The 18,250-nt window shown below is 31.3% G+C and overlaps 1 protein-coding gene across 2 annotated transcripts in view; it reads right to left on the bottom strand.

Annotated features, from left to right (window-relative positions):
* LOC114326357 (uncharacterized) overlaps window positions 1–18,017 on the bottom strand; it is an 88,785-nt gene extending 70,768 nt beyond the window's left edge. The window contains exons 1-2 of one of the 2 annotated variants that reach the window (XM_050641580.1): window positions 17,882–18,017; window positions 17,722–17,800 (exon numbers count right to left, since the gene is read on the bottom strand). In XM_050641580.1, coding sequence (XP_050497537.1) covers window positions 17,722–17,800; window positions 17,882–17,898 — 96 coding nt within the window. In that variant the 5' untranslated portion in view covers window positions 17,899–18,017. Of the gene's footprint in view, window positions 1–4,079; window positions 4,204–17,721; window positions 17,801–17,881 lie in introns of those variants that run through there. The other variant, XM_050641586.1, reaches the window with a different exon arrangement.
* Window positions 18,018–18,250: the final 233 nt, after the last annotated feature.

Consider the following 18,250-nt stretch of genomic DNA (forward strand, 5'->3'; position numbering starts at 1 on the left):
TAAGTTGTTATGAAATCGTTGTACAAAGATATGAAATTAGCTTTTTTATAATTATATGTTTTACTGTTGACATTTGTGTTAATATTATCACATTTTTTACGAAGCCCACTCATTATAATGGATAAAGATGGATGGTAGAGATCTTCGTTTACTAATGGCACGTAATCTCTAGAAACAGTACAATTTGTATTACTAATTACTAAGTCAAGCATCCTATTGTAGTTATTTAAGATGTTGTTACATTGCCTCATATTTAAAAAAGCTAATAAATTTTTTACTGAAGCAGCTCTCCTGTCATTTAGATTATTGACTACAAAATTTGGGCAATTAAAATCACCTAGTATAATAACTTTATCAGAGTTTAGTACATCCCAGTTCTCTAGTGCTTCTAAAAAGAGTTCAAACTCATCAACTCTGGTAGATGGTGGAATGTACAAAACTGCTACAAAAAAAGATTTAAAAGCTAGATGACATTTACATACATTTACATAATCAACCTTTGGAAAATTAGTATAAAAATCAGAAGAGTTAACCATTCAGATTTAATAGTTCCGTCTACAGCAAGTAACACCCCTCCACCAGTAGAGAGATCTAGTTGATTAAATTTACGATCACTGCGATATACTTCATATTCACTAGTAAACAGTTCACTCGAATTAACATCTGCTTTTAACCACGTTTCAGTGAGTGCAACGATGTTGTATTCACAGTCACTTATATTTGAAATAAAAGAGTCAATCTTGGTGTTGAGACCTCTTACGTTCTGGTAATAAATAGATATATCACAAGTACTGAAGCTGCTGGGGGGACTTAGTATAATAATAATTAAGGAATCCCGTTGATGCCATTTAAGAGAACGGGATTTTAATTTTTTGTTAAAAAATTTGCACAAACACAGGGCTCTCTACGAATTTTCAAAAATGTAGTTTAAATGGTTACTAGATGGAACCTACAAATCCACCGAGTTCAAATACCAAAAAAGCAATTTCAAACTAATACAATTTTCTGTATCTCCGGATCTACTCAATGGATTTTGATCTTTCTTTTTTTAATTTGGTTGTAATTTCTACGTACATTACAAATATGCAATTTGTTTATAAATTTATTAATTAATAAACAGTCTACTTTGTTTAAACAATTCTCGAAAAAATAATTTTTTTCCAATAATCTATTTTTTTAAACATAGTATCATTAATGATCATAAAAAAAGTTAAAGTATACTTTAATAAATAAATTTTGTTTATTAAATAATTATTTATTCAAGATAATTTATTTATTAAAGTATACCCTAACTTTTCTATGATTAATAATAATAGTGTTATTACAAAAATGGATTTTTGGGAAAAAATTATTTTTTGAAAAATTGCATATCTGTAATATACACAAAAATTACATACAAATTAAAAAAAAGAAGATCAAAATCCATTGACTAGATCCTGAGATATAGAAAATTATAGTAGTTTTAATTGCTTTTTTAGTTTTTGAACCCATGCATTTGTCGGCTCCCAGCTCCCCCTTCACTTACCACTAATAGTCACCATTTTAATTAAATTTTTATAAATTCGTGGAAAATACCAGCTTTTCGCATATTGTAAAAATAGTTTTTCTACGGACAATATTTTTAAAGTCGTTCTAAATAAATGTTTATAAAGTACATAAACTCAAAAATTTGGCATTAGGATTCTTTACTATCTTAGATATTTTTTTACTTTTTTTAACCCTCGTAAGGCGGTGCGGGGTGCAGCTGCACCCCAGACCTCGTTTTTCTCACCTATCTTTTTTAATACTTTTTTTGATTTTTGTCCATTTTTTTATTCGCATTAAATTCAATTCTAAATGCATTCCACCCATTACGGCATTTAAAACTCTTTGCGTTTACGTGTTTTCTTTTGAAAAATGACTGTAAGGTGCAAATGATGAAAATTTCATCCCGAATTACAGGTTTCTGCTGTTCCACCTGGAACTAACAGAGCTATGGGTCAATGTCGGTGTTATTTATGTCAGAGAAAAAAGACCGAAAGTCCCGGCATATTGTATGTAAAAACTTTGTGTTGATCACACTGTGAAAAATTTCATGTGTTTGTCTTGCAGCGATAATATTGTTTTTAAGAAGAAATGAGTACTTTGTTTGTAAAATTATGTTTCATAATATGAAAAACAAGTCCTAATTATCTTTCAAATCAATTTCTCCAACGTTCACACATAAAAAATGGATATACGGATGGGGTGCAAATGCACCCCCCACCGTTGTTTACGTAAGAATCTAAGCACCGCCTTACGAAGGTTAAATACATTTTGATAGTATCACTTTGTTAATTTTATTTGGCATACCCATAATTGTCTTATCTTCATTATTTTCTGTCTTACGTTATGGAAAAATAAAGGTCTCTGTGATAAACAAATAGAATAACTTTTAAAATAATTAATGGATCGGTCTCAAATTTTGAGGGTTTGTTGTACCCCAATATCCAACTTTGAGTGAAACACTAAAGTTCTAAGTTAGTTTTAGTAAAAGTTATTAACACATAACGATTTTCACTTATTTTGCTATTTGCGGAGCAACAAATTAACTTTTTTAATTTCAAATATCGGCATTTTGAAGGTTTTTCAATGTTTTAAAAAATTTAATTTTGTAATTTTATGTCAACTATTTAGCTTTTTAATTGAGTGCAAAAAATCGAAAAAATCGCATTTTTTGCACTAACTTGTTGATAATTAAAAAACGGACGTGAACTGTAGGCAGGAAACAGGTAGGTTTTCATCTTAATAACTAAAAAGTTGTTAGCTACCTGGATATTTCAGTGTCTCGAACATGGTCTATCTCTTGCTCGTTTCCCTGGACTACTTAGCAACAGCATAGAAATTCACAAACGCATGTGAATCTTTCCACGCAAAATTAATACGAGTTTCTATTCCACAATTCGAACATCAAGTCATTTTTAATTTTAGTGAAAGTTTAACACAATTTCAAAAAGATACACACATAAAGATAAAATTTTATCAGAATCAGAACATTCAAAAATACGTGATCCAGCTGTGCGGAGATGTAGGTAAGGTAGATTGTAAAAAATTTTTAATATATATTTAATATATATTTAATATAGATTATTCTAAACAACTATAGTCCGTCCCACCTTGACTTTACAGTATAGGGAACATAGGCAATGCAGTCATTATGTGAGTTTTTAGCGTGGTGATGCCGATTTTATCAAAAATAATTTGTAATCGAACATTAGAGATTAAATTAAAACTGTTTTAGAAATACAATCTACAATTTTGGGATTCGTATGATGAGTTTAAGTTTATTTCATATGCTATAGTTATTTTATTACGCATATTAATCCTAAAATTTGTAGATTGCCTTTCTAAAACAGTTCTAATTTTATCCCTCTAATGTTCGACTACAAATTATTTTGAGAACTCATACGAACTGCATTGCCTATGTTCCCTATACTGTAAAGTCAAGGTGGGACGGACTATAGGTATATTGCTAATAAAATAGAAGGGTATAAAAATGTAACTACATATATCAAGATTTAATTTCGTTAAATTTATAGATAGCGTATTTTTATAAACGTTATAAAACGTTTATAAAAGTCAGAATTTGTATCCAGTAATTACTGTAATAGTGCAATTCTTTGTTTGTAATGTATCATGTTTATTATTACAAAGTATTTTAAATCTATTGATACACATTATAATTTTATTGTAAATATTGGTATGAATTATTTTTATACAATAATTTACAACTAAAAAACTAAAAAATCTAATAAACGAAACATGAAACTAACTAAAAGAATTCTACTTTTTAAAACAGTGGGGGTATTCATTAGTACCTATAAATATCTGTAGTACTACCTCAAAATATTCATCTGTTATAGCTTCTTTTTCCGGTCCAATAAAAACAAATATTTGCTTGTAGACTCAAAGTTACAAATTTTTTAGAATATTAATTTTCTTTGTGCATAATACTCCTTAAAATGTGAAGCTCTACCGTAATGAGGATAAACCACTATTACCTACATTACCGAAATATTAATTCCCACATAATGGGGCAGAAGTAATAATAAAAACACTACCTCACTTGAATCCGAGTCGTAACTGTCACAAAACATATTCAAACAGTTAAACATTTTGTCAACTCATCGTACTAACCAAATGTTCCACTGAGTAAAGAGTGAATTCGGATACTTTATCTAATATCATAATTACCAACCGAATGACGAAATCTACATATTACTATAATTCAATCAATTAAAAGAGTTTACAAAATAAATTACGTATAGGGGAGAACGAGAATTGTTCCATCAATATAGACAAAAAAACTGAAATGCAGATGACATAAATTTGGCAGTACAGTCGAACCCGCTTATTGGAATAGCCTTATAGTGCCAAGCAAATGTATTCCTATAACCCGAATATTCTAATAATCGATCATTGGTATTGGTAGCTAGAAGAAACACGTTTTGGTATCTCAAATTTCTATTCCTTGAAGCGGGATATTCCTACAACCGGTATTCTAATAAGCGGGTTCGACTGTATTTTTTTAGTTGATGAATCTGTAGACCAGGGCGGATTGGTTTTGAGGTGAATGTGAGAGGTGACATTCGCCCTTTTCTTATTTATTGTTTTTCAACCACTTAGATTAAACTTTGGACCATCATAATTCGCCTAGAAAATCTTTATAAAATAATAAAAGTGTCCACGAAATTTCATTAAGAGGATCGGTACGTATTTTCGGCTGCAATGCTATTCAAATGGGGATTCATTTTTTTCAAATCCTGAGAAAACTAATACGTATTTTTGAAAAATTTAAACGCAGAATGAAAGATTACGTTATTAGCGAGGGCCGAAAGTCCCTGAGAACTTCTATAATGTTTATTTTAACAAGTTACAGGGGTGAAAAAACTAAGAGAAAATTTAGTGTGATTTTTAATTTCAAATATCTCATTCAAAATAAACTTTTTATTTATTCTAAGGGACTTTCGGCCCTCGGTAATAATTTAGTCTTTCATTCTGCGTTTAAATTTTTCAAAAATATTTATTGGTTTTTTCAGGATTTGAAAAAAATGAACACAATGCCGTGGTAATATTTTCCAAATCTGTCTTTGTCTTACAACGCACTCAACCGAATATAATATTGTCAGCATATATTGTCAGTCAGACACTGACAATCAGTGACAATTTTAAATATTTGACATTGCATCGGGAATATTTTGAGAAATTGATTAAATATTATTGATATATAGTGTATTTGATAAATAATTGATTTAAGAGGTGAACTTAATAAAAAGTTATTTATTGTGTATTATTTGTGGAAGATCCAAGCAGAGAATACATCAGATATATCCTGTGATCCAAGTATTTTGTTGTTAGAGATGTTCAAAATTGTGAGCGTTCCAAAATAACAACATATTATTAAAAAATCACTTTAACACTTTTCCTCTTTTCTCGATTGAGTATTAGTTTTTGTTGTAGGTACATATAAATTATTACAATCACTGAATACATAGCTAGTGAAAAAATTATCACATTTATTAACTGAATTAATAATTTGCAATTATAAAAATAACAGTTATCCAAGAACATTCAAAAGCCATCTCTTTAAATTAATTATGACATTTTCAAGTAGAATGACATTCTAGTAATGTTTACATATCCACACCAGTGTGAATTTTACTACACGTAATTTGCCGTGTAAAGACAGAAAAAGTAGGGATACACGTAAAATATTTGCGAATTATGTACCCATAGCCTTAAAATCTATGTAATAGATTTGGCATAATAATTTTGCAATCTAATTTTTTAATTTAATTTTTTTTAAATCTACCACAACAAAAACTGGACCGTATAAAAGTTTGTCAAATTTTTACGTATAAAAAAACCCTCCGCCTATCTAACGTACTTTACAGAATTGAAATCGAACTATTTGGTCGGCATCAGGAATATTTTAGAGTTGTAGGTAAACAATGTTTTGGAATTTGGCTTATAAACAGGCCCGGCCCTAGGGATTTTGCCGCCCTGGGCAAGACTGGCGACCGCCGCCCCCTCCCCCTTGGTAGATCCATAACTCACCACCTTCCTTCAGCGATCGCCAACTTAAACCACGTTTGTATTTTTATTGATGTGTGCTTTATGCTAAATTTTTTAATACCCCTTTTTTCACTTTCTTTGACCGATACACGCTTAAAAACATATCTATTTACAATATTTTCATGAAATTTTAATACATTACTATAAATTAACATCTTTTAATATCGAAAAATTCACTATCAATATCAATAATTACACACTTACTTTTTTAAGTAAGTAGAACTCTTTGTTCGTTGGCACGGGAAAAAATCATTTAATAATTAAAAGATGAAGTTTTCGATTCTAATAGCATTATTAATAATATTAAAAAAATATTAAAATATTACTAAAAGATTTTTAAATTGAAAACTTATTGGTCCATTTCCTTGGTAACACCTCCAAGGCTTCTAAAATTTGCAAGCCAAATGGATGCTGAAGCGAAGAAGACAAGAGGGAATTAAAAAAACTTACAATTCACGACCCCGTTCCTGTTCACGTACCTGTTCAGCTGGTAAATTCCAACAGAAAATGGACCTAGTTACTCGAAGGAGTAAAGACCGATATAAAAATAAAATAAAAATTTTATTTTTAATTCAGTTGCAATGCGAAGGCAAAACAATCTTACTTTTCAATTAGAATACGGAGCGCAGTCCAGTCCTCTGAATCGCGATTTTTTGCTCTTATTGGAGCCTCATCGGAGAGAACGTAGGCTTGTTCTCCATACTCCAATTGATCAGCACCGAGAGCTTTTCCCACCCATTGCAACTGAAGTGAAAATATTAGGTGACTAGCGTCATCTGGCAATTAAAAGATGAAGTTTTCGATCCTAATAGCATTAAGAATAATATTTAAAAAATATTAAAATATTAATAAAAGATTTTTAAATTGAAAACTTATTGGTCCATTTCCTTGGTAACACCTCCAAGGCTTCTAAAATTGCAAGCCAAATGGATGCTGAAGCGAAGAAGACAAGAGGGAATTCAAAAAACTTACAATTCACGACCCCGTCTGTTCAGCTGGTAAATTCCAACAGAAAATGGACCTAGTTACTCGAAGGAGTAAAGACCAATATAAAAATAAAATAAAAATTTTATTTTTAATTCAGTTGCAATGCGAAGGCAAAACAATCTTACTTTTCAATTAGAATACGGAGCGCAGTCCAGTCCTCTGAATCGCGATTTTCGGCTCTTATTGGAGCCTCATCGGAGAGAACGTAGGCTTGTTCTCCATACTCCAATTGATCAGCACCGAGAGCTTTAGTAATATTTTAATATTTTTTAAATATTATTAATAATGCTATTACGATCGAAAACTTCATCTTTTAATTGCCAGATGACGCTAGTCACCTAATATTTTCACTTCAGTTGCAATGGGTGGGAAAAGCTCTCGGTGCTGATCAATTGGAGCATCCACTACTGCACGTACACAATTATTTTTAACACTAAACACTTAATAATATTCTGGGAGGGGTAGTTCTGAACCCACAATTCTTATGCGAGGAAGAAGAAGGCGGTGTTGTCGATTTTCCGTCGAATGAAGCTTGCAATTGTTATTGTTTAACTTATTTAATTCTCGTTTTTACAGTTGAATTTTTACCGCTCCTGTTCATACTATTGATTTTTTCTAATATTAAAAACATATAATTTATTATTTCTTTAATTTATAAAATTGGCTGTGTTCTAAAATTTGCCGCCCCTAAATTTGCCGCCCTGGGCAGCCGCCCAGTTCGCCCACCCCTGGGGCCGGGCCTGCTTATAAACAAATATAGTCAGGGATCCCAGGCCTATTTTCACCATTTACTACTAACAAGCTAATTTTTCGTGAGTAACTTCATTTTCACGAGACGCTTTTTTCTTTTTTTCTTACAACAATTTCCGTATGTGGTATGTAGATAACAAAGATAAAGATAGCAGGGATATTCCAGTCGGGTTAGACGATTAACAGGCCTACCCTTGCATGCCGAGCTGCCTTAATATTTTTCTAATCTTTAGGGAGGGTCAACAGTAGTGTAAAATTAAAATCCCGACTGAATTCCGCCGTTGCGTTAGCCGTCATTTTGATTTTAAATGGGAACCATTTTTGCTCAATATCTCCGCCATGTTCAACTTCTAGACAAAAAGTATAACAAATAACATTGTTGAAAATGTGATTTTCTATAATTTCTTTCATTACAATTTTTTTCGTGCGGTCGATATTTTCAGTCGAGTTATGGGGGAAAATAATGACAGTTAGAGCATTATTATTGAATTATTTCGTTTATTATTAATTTTACGACAAAAATTTACCTATACAAAAAGGGCAGCTCGGCATGCAAAGTCAAATGCTATCCCGACTGGGCTAGGATGAAAAATATATGTTTAGCACTCACATTGTCCTACAAATTGTGTGGTACGTTGTCCTGGTCCTACTTTCAAAAGTTGTTAATACCACAAGACCATTTTTTTTATTAGTAACAGTAGGACAAAGGTATCACTTGATAGGTTAGTGTATTTTTCATCCAAATAAGACAATGTCCTACAAAAAACAGGTATGTATCGCTAGTCCGACAAGAATCAATAATAAACGAAATAATTCAATAATATTATTGAATTGTAATGAAAGAAATTATAGAAAATCACATTTTCAACAATTTTAGTTCTCATACTTTTTGTCGAGAAGTTGAAAAAGTTTTGAAATGACGGAGATATTGAGCAAAAACGGTTTCCGTTTAAAATCAAAATGATAGCTAACGCAACGGCGGAATTCAGTCGAGATTTTAAATTTACACTACTATTGACCCTTCCTAAAGATTAAAAAAATAAAATTTGGGGCAGCTCGGTATGCAAGGTTAGGCCTGTTATTCGTCTAACAGTCTAACCCGACTGGACTATCCTTGCTATCTTTACTATCTACCACATACCTACGGAAATTGTTGTAAGGAAAAAAGTTGGGCGTCTCGTCAAAATGAAGCTACTCACTAAAAATTAGCTTGTTAGTAGTAAATGGTGAAAATAGTCCTGGGATCCCTGACTAATAGCATATCGCGGTAGCTATTACATTAAATTAAATTAAAAAAACGGCATTAGAAAAGAAAAAATGGACGAAACGCTTCTTTTAAAGGAAAAAAAGTTGAATTGGGAGGAGTGGTTCCTAAAGGGGCGTTTAAACACAGCGATAAGTCCAGCAACTAGTTGTGATGACAAGTTGCTGTGATTTGTTGAGGTTGAAACGCTGTTTAGACGCTGCGATAAGTTGACCACAACAAGTTGAAGAGGGGACCATTGTGTACATTAGACCCTTTTAGACCCTTCAATGAATTATAACTAGTTTTCATCCTAAACAAATAGATCCTGTTACTTTCAAAATATAAAGGTTGGGTATGTTATACAGGGTATTTACAAAGTTATAACCAATTTTATATGAAAATCGTAACAAGTTCAACTCACTGTATAAATAAAAATAAGCACAACGGCAATGGTTTATTGATGCCATATTTTATTTATTGTCAAAATTTTTAAAAATGATTGATATTGCTAATTTACTTTATATCTAATAAAGGGTGAGTTAAAACTCAAGTAGGTAGGTACATTATTTTTTCAGTAAAATTTAAATGGGATACCCTGTATTTTATATCACTATTAAAAAGTACCATTACCGTACTTTAATTTGTATACAACATTCCCTATTCGTCTGTCTACGCAAAAGAAAAAGTAATTAAAAATGCGTGATCAAGGGATCAGGCACGTCAACTTCTGTCGGTTTTTCAACAAAAGCTTTGATGGTTCGCAATACGTAGTTGGACGGGTTTGCGAGTGGTTTGTTGGTTTTGGAGCGCCTGAGTTGAAAATATCAACAAAAAACATTCATACATTAAAAATTTAACTTTGTTTCTGGTGAAGCAACACAGTTGGAAAAAGCAGCTGATATAATATTATAATTGTCACCGGAAAGCAAAAAAGGTAACGCACAACTTGGAAGAACCTATAGTTTTCTAACTTCGCTTCTGGTGAAGCAACAGGGTTGGAAAAACCAGACATATTATAATTGTGTCACCGGAAAGTGAAAAAGGTAACTCACAACTTGGAAGAGCCTATAGTTTTCTAACTTCGCTTCTGGTGAAGCAACGGAGTTGGAACAAGCAGATATATTATAATTGTGTCACCGGGAAGCGAAAAAGGTAACGCACAACCTGGAAGAACCTATAGTTTTCTAACTTCACTTCTGGTGAAGCAACAGGGTTGGAACAACCAGATATATTATAATTGTGTCACCGGAAAGTGAAAAAGGTAACTCACAACTTGGAAGAGGCTATACTTTTCTAACTTCGCTTCTGGTGAAGCAACGGAGTTGGAACAAGCAGATATATTATAATTGTGTCACCGGGAAGCAAAAAAGGTAACGCACAACTTGGAAGAACCTATACTTTTCTAACTTCGTTTCTGGTGAAGCAATGGAGTTGGAACAAGCAGATATATTATAATTGTGTCTCCAGAAAGCGAAAAAGGTAACGCACAACTTGGAAGAATCTATAGTTTTCTAACTTCGCTTCTGGTGAAGCAACAGGGTTGGAACAACCAGATATATTATAATTGTGTCACCGGAAAGTGAAAAAGGTAACTCATAACTTGGAAGACCCTATAGTTTTCTAACTTCGCTTCTGGTGAAGCAACGAGTTGGAACAAGCAGATATATTATAATTGTGTCACCGGTAAGCGAAAAAGGTAACGCACAACTTGGAAAAACCTATAGTTTTCAGGGACTACCTTTTTCGCTTTCCGGTGACACAATTATAATATATCTGATTGTTCCAACTGCGTTGCTTCACCAGAAACGAAGTTAGAAAACTATAGGCTCTTCCAAGTTATTCGTTACCTTTTTCGCTTTCCGGTGACACAATTATAATATATCTGCTTGTTCCAACTGCGTTCCTTCACCAGAAACCAAGTTGGAAATCTATAGGTTCTCCCAAGTTGTGCGTTACCTTTTTCGCTTTCCGGTGACACAACTATAATATATCTGCTTGTTCCAACTTCGTTGCTTCACCAGAAACGAAGTTAGAAATATATAAGTTCTTTCAAGTTGTGCGTTACCTTTTTCGCTTTCCGGTGACAATAATTATAATATTCTGCTTGTTCCAACTGCGTTGCTTCACCAGAAACAAAAGTAAAATTTTTAATTTATGAATGTTTTTTTATATACTGATAACGATTTCCGAAGTGACACTCGAAACGTCAAGTAAACTTGATTTCAAACTCGAATTGTGACTTACGTCCAAATAAAATAGTAAAGCTTATTTTGTATTTCTCACGCCGGTAAGAAGACAACAATGAAATGACCTTTTTTACATTGGTCCGCATGTATATTTTTTATTTCAGCTTCGAGATGGATGACGTCACTAGTATGTAAATGCCAAAAAATCATAATTTAAAAATATGTCCGGATTTTTTAGTCGTCGGTTTACGAAATAATGAATTTATTCCATTTGGTTTTGCCACACTGTAGAACGTAGAACTAATAATAATTATTAAGTTACATAATATTTATTTAATTATAAAATTGCATAAAGTTATAAATTTAAAAAGCCATCGTCGTCATCTGAATAGGGAATCTTACTGATTCAAAAACAGCTTTCTTTGAAACACTTCAGATATCAGGACATCGAGATTCATTTTTCGGAAAAATAACAAAGAGTGCGAGCGGAGAAATCAAACTTGTTTGGTTTCGCTGTTTTGCTCTATGATTTCTGCCACTATGTTATCGAACACCCTATGTAACATTCTAATTAATTTTATAAATGTGAATCTAAAAGTTGGCTACAATTTTTGTTATTAACTTTTATTGCTATCTATTACTATAACGGATCTACGTAGCTTTACCCCACTAATCAATCACCCTGTACATTATTTAATTATATATGTAAATAAATTCTAATACGGTAAGATTCTCCTAAATTGATACGACCCAAGTCCAATGATAAATCGCTGTACCGTTTAGACACGACGATAAATTAAAACAACTCGATCCTTGTGATAAGTTGATACCAACCTCAACCCAACTCCAACTTTGATAAGTCGTGCGATGCACCGTTTACACACAATGATAAGTTGCAACAACTCGATTGACCTTGATAAGTTGTTTGATATATCGCTGTGTTTAAACGATCCTTAAGATACAACCGGTCAAAGTTGACCGGCATTTGCGACGAAGTTATAAACACTAGGATGGAAATTTTTGAACCATTATCTTTTTATGTCGGTCCTCTTTTTACATACAAATTTTTATATCTTCAAGATATTCAAAACACATATTATATTAATAAAAAAGATAGGTATTGAGCGTGAAAAATACCAAAAATGACAAAAAACTAGGTTAAAGAAAATTAAATTTCAAAATTCAAAATCGGGAGGTATACGTAAAAAACTGTATTTTCTCGGCTTCCAATAGAGTAATTTTCGTCATTTTTTTAATCCGATATAACTCGTGTAGAGACAACTAAATAACCTTGGTAAAAAAATTACCAAATCTCAATGATGCTTCAGTTTTGGTAGAATAAATTAATTTATTAATAACTATAATTTATTTCGAGATTTGATGGTGGTCAGTACCTTCCGATTCTTCTTCATTCTTCTGAGGATCTCTTCATTTGTAACTCGGTCATTACAAGGGATTTTAAGTATTTAGTGCAGTCACTGAAGGTTTTCAGCTCCGATTTCGTTGAACCTCCATCGATCTTTATAAAAATTGGTGAGTAGTTAAGAGATACCTCAAGAAACAAAGGTGACATGGTGACAATTTACGCTTTTACCCTGAGGAAGATGCCCTCACTTTTCGGGGGTGGAAATTATTTTATTAAAAATACCCCCAGAAATCGATAGAGCGTCCAATTCGAAGTAAAATTTGTTATATAATAAAGTTATTCAAATAAATCGATAATTTTTGAGTTATTAAAGATAAAAACTTCGATTTTTCGTAAAAAAAATTCATGTTTAACGACGGTTTTTTGTAAATAATTCAAAATAGTAAGTTTTTTCGGAAAAGTTGTTATTACCAAAATTGAAGCTAATAAAATTTCAAATAAACACGTTATTACAAAGACCTACAAGTATATACACAAAATGAGTTATAGGTAATTGAATATATATTTTTTGTCGGCGAGTACCCAAATCTAAGTAATCAAGCTTAAACAACAAGAAAAAGATGCATTTTATTAAATATAGCTACCAAACATTTTTTAAAGTACCTAGTAATACCTATCAGACAAGCTATAGAAGAAGTCGATGGCATTAAAATTAAATAAGTTGTGATGAAAATAATATTACTCTTTCGATTTCTTTAGGAAAAAATTAACAATAAAACCGTCATTTCAACAAAAAATAAAATTGATAGAAATCCCTATAAAATTTTCTTTATTTTATCATGTCTAATGACCTCAAAAACTTTTACTTTTAATGGTTTAGAGTGCATATTTAAAAAAAATATGATTTAAAAAAATCAGAATTTTTCAAATTTTCTAAAATTTCATTTTCTTTTGATAATAACTCCAAACATACTCGATATACGTAAGAAATGATACAGAACTAAATTTTAGTGTTCCGTTTGTTAAAACTATTACTTATCTTTTAATTTTTGTGTGATAAAAAATAACCGAGATAAAGACAATTAAAGCCTAAATTTTACTGTTAGTACCATGTAACCGGCGCGGCGCCCTTTAACTTTTTGTGTTTTAATAAATAATGGATTTAGAAGAAGATTAAGTTAAATATGATGTTATAGCTCGTGCGATTAGCTTTGAAAAGGTTGTCGGATAAACCTAATATCATAAAAATTTACGGAGTTATTCTAAAAAAACCAATAACATTTTTTAGAAAAAAATTTTTGTAGCAGAGATTTTGTATGTATAAAGGGTGCGGAAAAGTCCAATTACTCGTTTGTAGTAAGAGATACGAAAATAATTTATTTAGATGAGCTTGGGACATAGATAGGATCTGAATTTAAAAATATTTTCAAATATACAGGGCCATCCGTATTGAAAGGTTGATACAAACTTATCTTTTTTTTAATGGAACACCCTGTATATTTTTACATTTCTGGATTCTCCTGGATATTTTCTTTATTATATGAAGTGGTTTGAAAGATAACGTTTTTTTTTTGTTAATTTCATAGCAATATTCACACCCTCTATTCCAAGTATTCCACATACCTAACTGCTATCATTTATGTTATTGTGGATTCTTGCCAAACATTAATTGCAACAGCAATATATTACGTGAAATTTTATTAGTTTGCCCGCGAAAATATTCAATCAAAAATATTTTTTTCATGAGTTTCGATCACAGAGGTGGTTGTTAAAAGTACTGAAAAATTAATGAAACTTATAAATAATGCATATAAATGTTAAAAATTACTTCTGCCACCAGAACGCTGAAATCTGCATTTTTACCATTAAACATAAAGGGTGGATTTCACCCCTAAAATGAAAAAAGCGCAAGTTGGCACCATATCACTTTTGTTTCTTGAGGTATCGTCTAACTAGTCACCAATTTTCATAAAAATCGATGGAGGTTCAACTAAATCGGAGGTGAAAATCTTCAGTGACTGCACTTTAGGAAATATAAAAAATAATTTAAAAAAAATTGTACATTTCACCCCTAAAATGCAAAAAGCGCAAGTTGGCACCATATAACTTTTGTTTCTTGAGGCATCTTCTAACTACTCACCAATTTTCATGAAAATTTATGAAGGTTCAACGAAATTGGAAGTAATGACCTTCAGTATTCAGAAAAATAAAAAACAATTTTTAATTGTATTTCACCCCTAAAATGCAAAATGAGCAAGTTGGCACTATGTCACCTTTGTTCGTTGAGGTATCCTCTTACCACTTGCCAATTTTCATAAAAGTCGATGGAGGTTCAACGAAATCGGAGGTAATAGTTCATAACCACCTTCAGTGACTGCACTAATTCTCCGGTATAGCCACATCTCAAATGCCTCCAATTTTCTGCAAATATCTTCAACACCATTAAAAAGGACAGAGGAAACGTAGCATTGCAGCATTATTACTTTTGTTCCAAGAGGAAGATGGTGGCTCTTGAAGAAAGCCCCCATCCGGTTGAAGGTGGATCTTAGACCAGGGTAATAAGACAAAAATATACCCTGTTCGTGACACTTCAGCAGCCAGGGTACTGAAGCGTTTTTTTTGACAGGTAATACCTATAGGAACAAATTATAACTATTTCCTGAGTAGGATCTGGCGGCCATTTTTATTTATAAACAATTAACTGTCAAAAAATGGCAATTTCCCCTTTTTTTCAAATCAACGGAAAACAGTGAAACATGATTTTTCTAGTACAAATATCTTCGAGATTACGGAAAAAGCTTTAAAATGACGTATTACAAAGTTTGATATACTCATTTATTGTTAATATGATTGCGAAAAAAGGTCGGAATTGCAAAAAAATATTTTCTCAATAATTGTTGTAAAAATTAGTATACAGCTTTGAAATTTTTGTCAAATGAGGGTTCTTTGGTGCTTAATGTGTGATAAAAATTTCAAATCGATTCATTCAATTGTTTAAATTTTATTCAAATTGTTTATCCCAGAGAGCATTTTTTTTTGCAATAACATAAGTCAGAAAAAAATGACCTTAGAACCATTCCACAGGTGTCAAATGAAAGAGCATAAGCTACGTTTTCAACATGGTTTAAAAAAGTGAATAAAAAATGCATTTATTAGTAATAAATAATTATGCAAAAGTATTGTCAATTTTTCTTTAAAAACTTTTTGAATAACTTTTTCCAAAAAAATTAACTTCTGTTTTAAGTGCACAACTACCAAGTAATGTTATCTATATCATAATTGATAAAAAATTGTAATAAATATGTATAATTTCTTATATAACAAAATAAAAAGTTTATAAGGAAAGATTTACGATACTTTTGCATAATTATTTATTACTGATAAATGCATTTTTTATTCACTTTTTTTGAACCAAGTTGAAAATATAGCTCATGCTCTTTCATTTGACACATGTGGAATGGTTCTAACGTCATTTTCTTCTGACTTATGTTATTGCAAAAAAGTGCTCTCTGGGATAAACAATTTGAATAAAATTTAAACAATTAATGAATCGCTTCGAAATTTATATCACATATTAAGCACTAAAGAACCCTTATTTGACAAAAATTTCAAAGCTGTACACTAATTTTTACAATAATTATTGCGAAAATATATTTTTTGCAATTCCGATCTTTTTTTGCAATTATATTAGCAATAAATGAGTATATCAAACTTTGTAATACGTCATTTTAAAGCTTTTTCCATAATCTAGAAGATATTTGTAGTAAAAAAACCATAAGTTTCCCAGTTTTCCATTGATTTCAAAAAAAAAAGTGAAAAATGCCATTTTTTGACAATTGTTTATAAATAAAAATGGCCGCCAGATCCTACGCAGGAAATAGTTACAATTTGCTCTTATAGGTATTACCTGTCGAAAAAACGTTTCAGTACCCTGGCTGTTCAAGTGTCATTAAAAAAAACCTTATTACCTTGGACTATCTAGCTTTTTCGATGCGCGCTCTTATCTTTTGGTTGTTGATCCTTTCTTCATTTATTATGGTACCAAAGTAGTTGTCGTACGTCACTATTTTCACAGGAATTCCATTTGTTCCACTTCATTTGTGTTAAGTTAGTATAATATTCTGGGGAAAATATTCGGAGTTGGTACCTATTCACAGGCCGTTTACTTTATTTATCGGCAACAACTTCGTTTTTAATAAATTTTAGATTTTCACTGATAAATTGGAATTGGATGAGGATACTTATTATAGGTACTTTCTTAGTGTATTTAACAAACTTCTATTCGTGTGGGGTTTTTGCTAAAGTACCCCATCGGACGTCCCCTCAGAAGGAAACAAAAGGTACAAAAAATATCTTAACCTTTAAAGGGGTCTCGATATAAAAATATATTAAAACGTAAAATCCAAATCAACAATCAACTAGGTAGCGGCATAATATGGTCACCCAAAAAAAAAGAAATATCAGTTGACATCGTCGGAATAAGTGAGTTGAAATGGCTTGGAAAAAGAAAATGGCAATTTGGGGAACACCCTATTGCTCCGGTAATGATCTAAAAAATCCCTTGAATAGGGTTGGAATAATATACTAACAACGTATATATGTGATATATTGGGAATTCAGAGTACTATTTTTGGAAAGGGGAAAGACGATGAAATAAAGAAGAAATAGAAATATTGCACAGAAAAAAGGCATTCAAATATGGAACGGAAGGACAAACATAAGAAAAATAACAAAAACAACAAAAAAGGAATGGAATCGTAGAGCTAAATTGACATATTATAAAATAACGACCTCAATAATCTCAAGAAGAAGTCAAACATTCAAATACAAACATTTTCCGAAGACACAAGACACAATAAAGAACCATGATTGAAACAAAAATAAGTGGAATTTATAATTTATAGAATATTATTTCCCTATTTCCCCTAGTAGAAATAAAAATAAATATTTAGAAAATCATATAAATAATAAACTTTATCATATGTAATAGTTATCAGCTAATTATGTTTTAAATTTTAGAGCATATAAAAATAAACATTTCCGATATCATCTATTTCTTTGTTTTACGTTAAAAGATCTAAAATATCACATACCTCTAGGCTTGAACTTGAAGTTAAAAGCTGCTCCGAGGCCATCGGAAACATATCCTTGACTTTAACGGTCTTATCAGAACTGTAACAATTTTTATTAAAACTACACAAATATCAACAAACAATAACAGTGTTCATTTTTCTCAACAAAAAACCGTGTTACCTATGCGTAATATACATTTTAAAAACAATGATTTAATACAAACACATTCGTGTGTATTAAGTACATGGTGTTTTTGCAAGTGACCAACTCGAAATGAAAGAAACAACATTTAATAATGGTTTTTTGCAATACTCTTTAGTGATAACCTTAATTTATCGGACAACATTAAATCTCTATATACACTTCTATTTCACACCCAGAGATACTGAACCTAACGGTTTATTATTTAAATCATGTATTTAATTAAAATGTTAACATAAAAACATTATTTTTCTGGTTCATTTCCATTTCATTCTAAAATTTTCCTAGACCTCGATAAAAACAGAGCTGTTGTAACAGAGAGTTGTACCTAATAAATGTTGTTAGATG

The sequence above is a fragment of the Diabrotica virgifera genome, chromosome 1, assembly GCF_917563875.1.
Source record: "Diabrotica virgifera virgifera chromosome 1, PGI_DIABVI_V3a".
Classification (NCBI taxonomy): Eukaryota; Metazoa; Arthropoda; class Insecta; order Coleoptera; family Chrysomelidae; genus Diabrotica; species Diabrotica virgifera.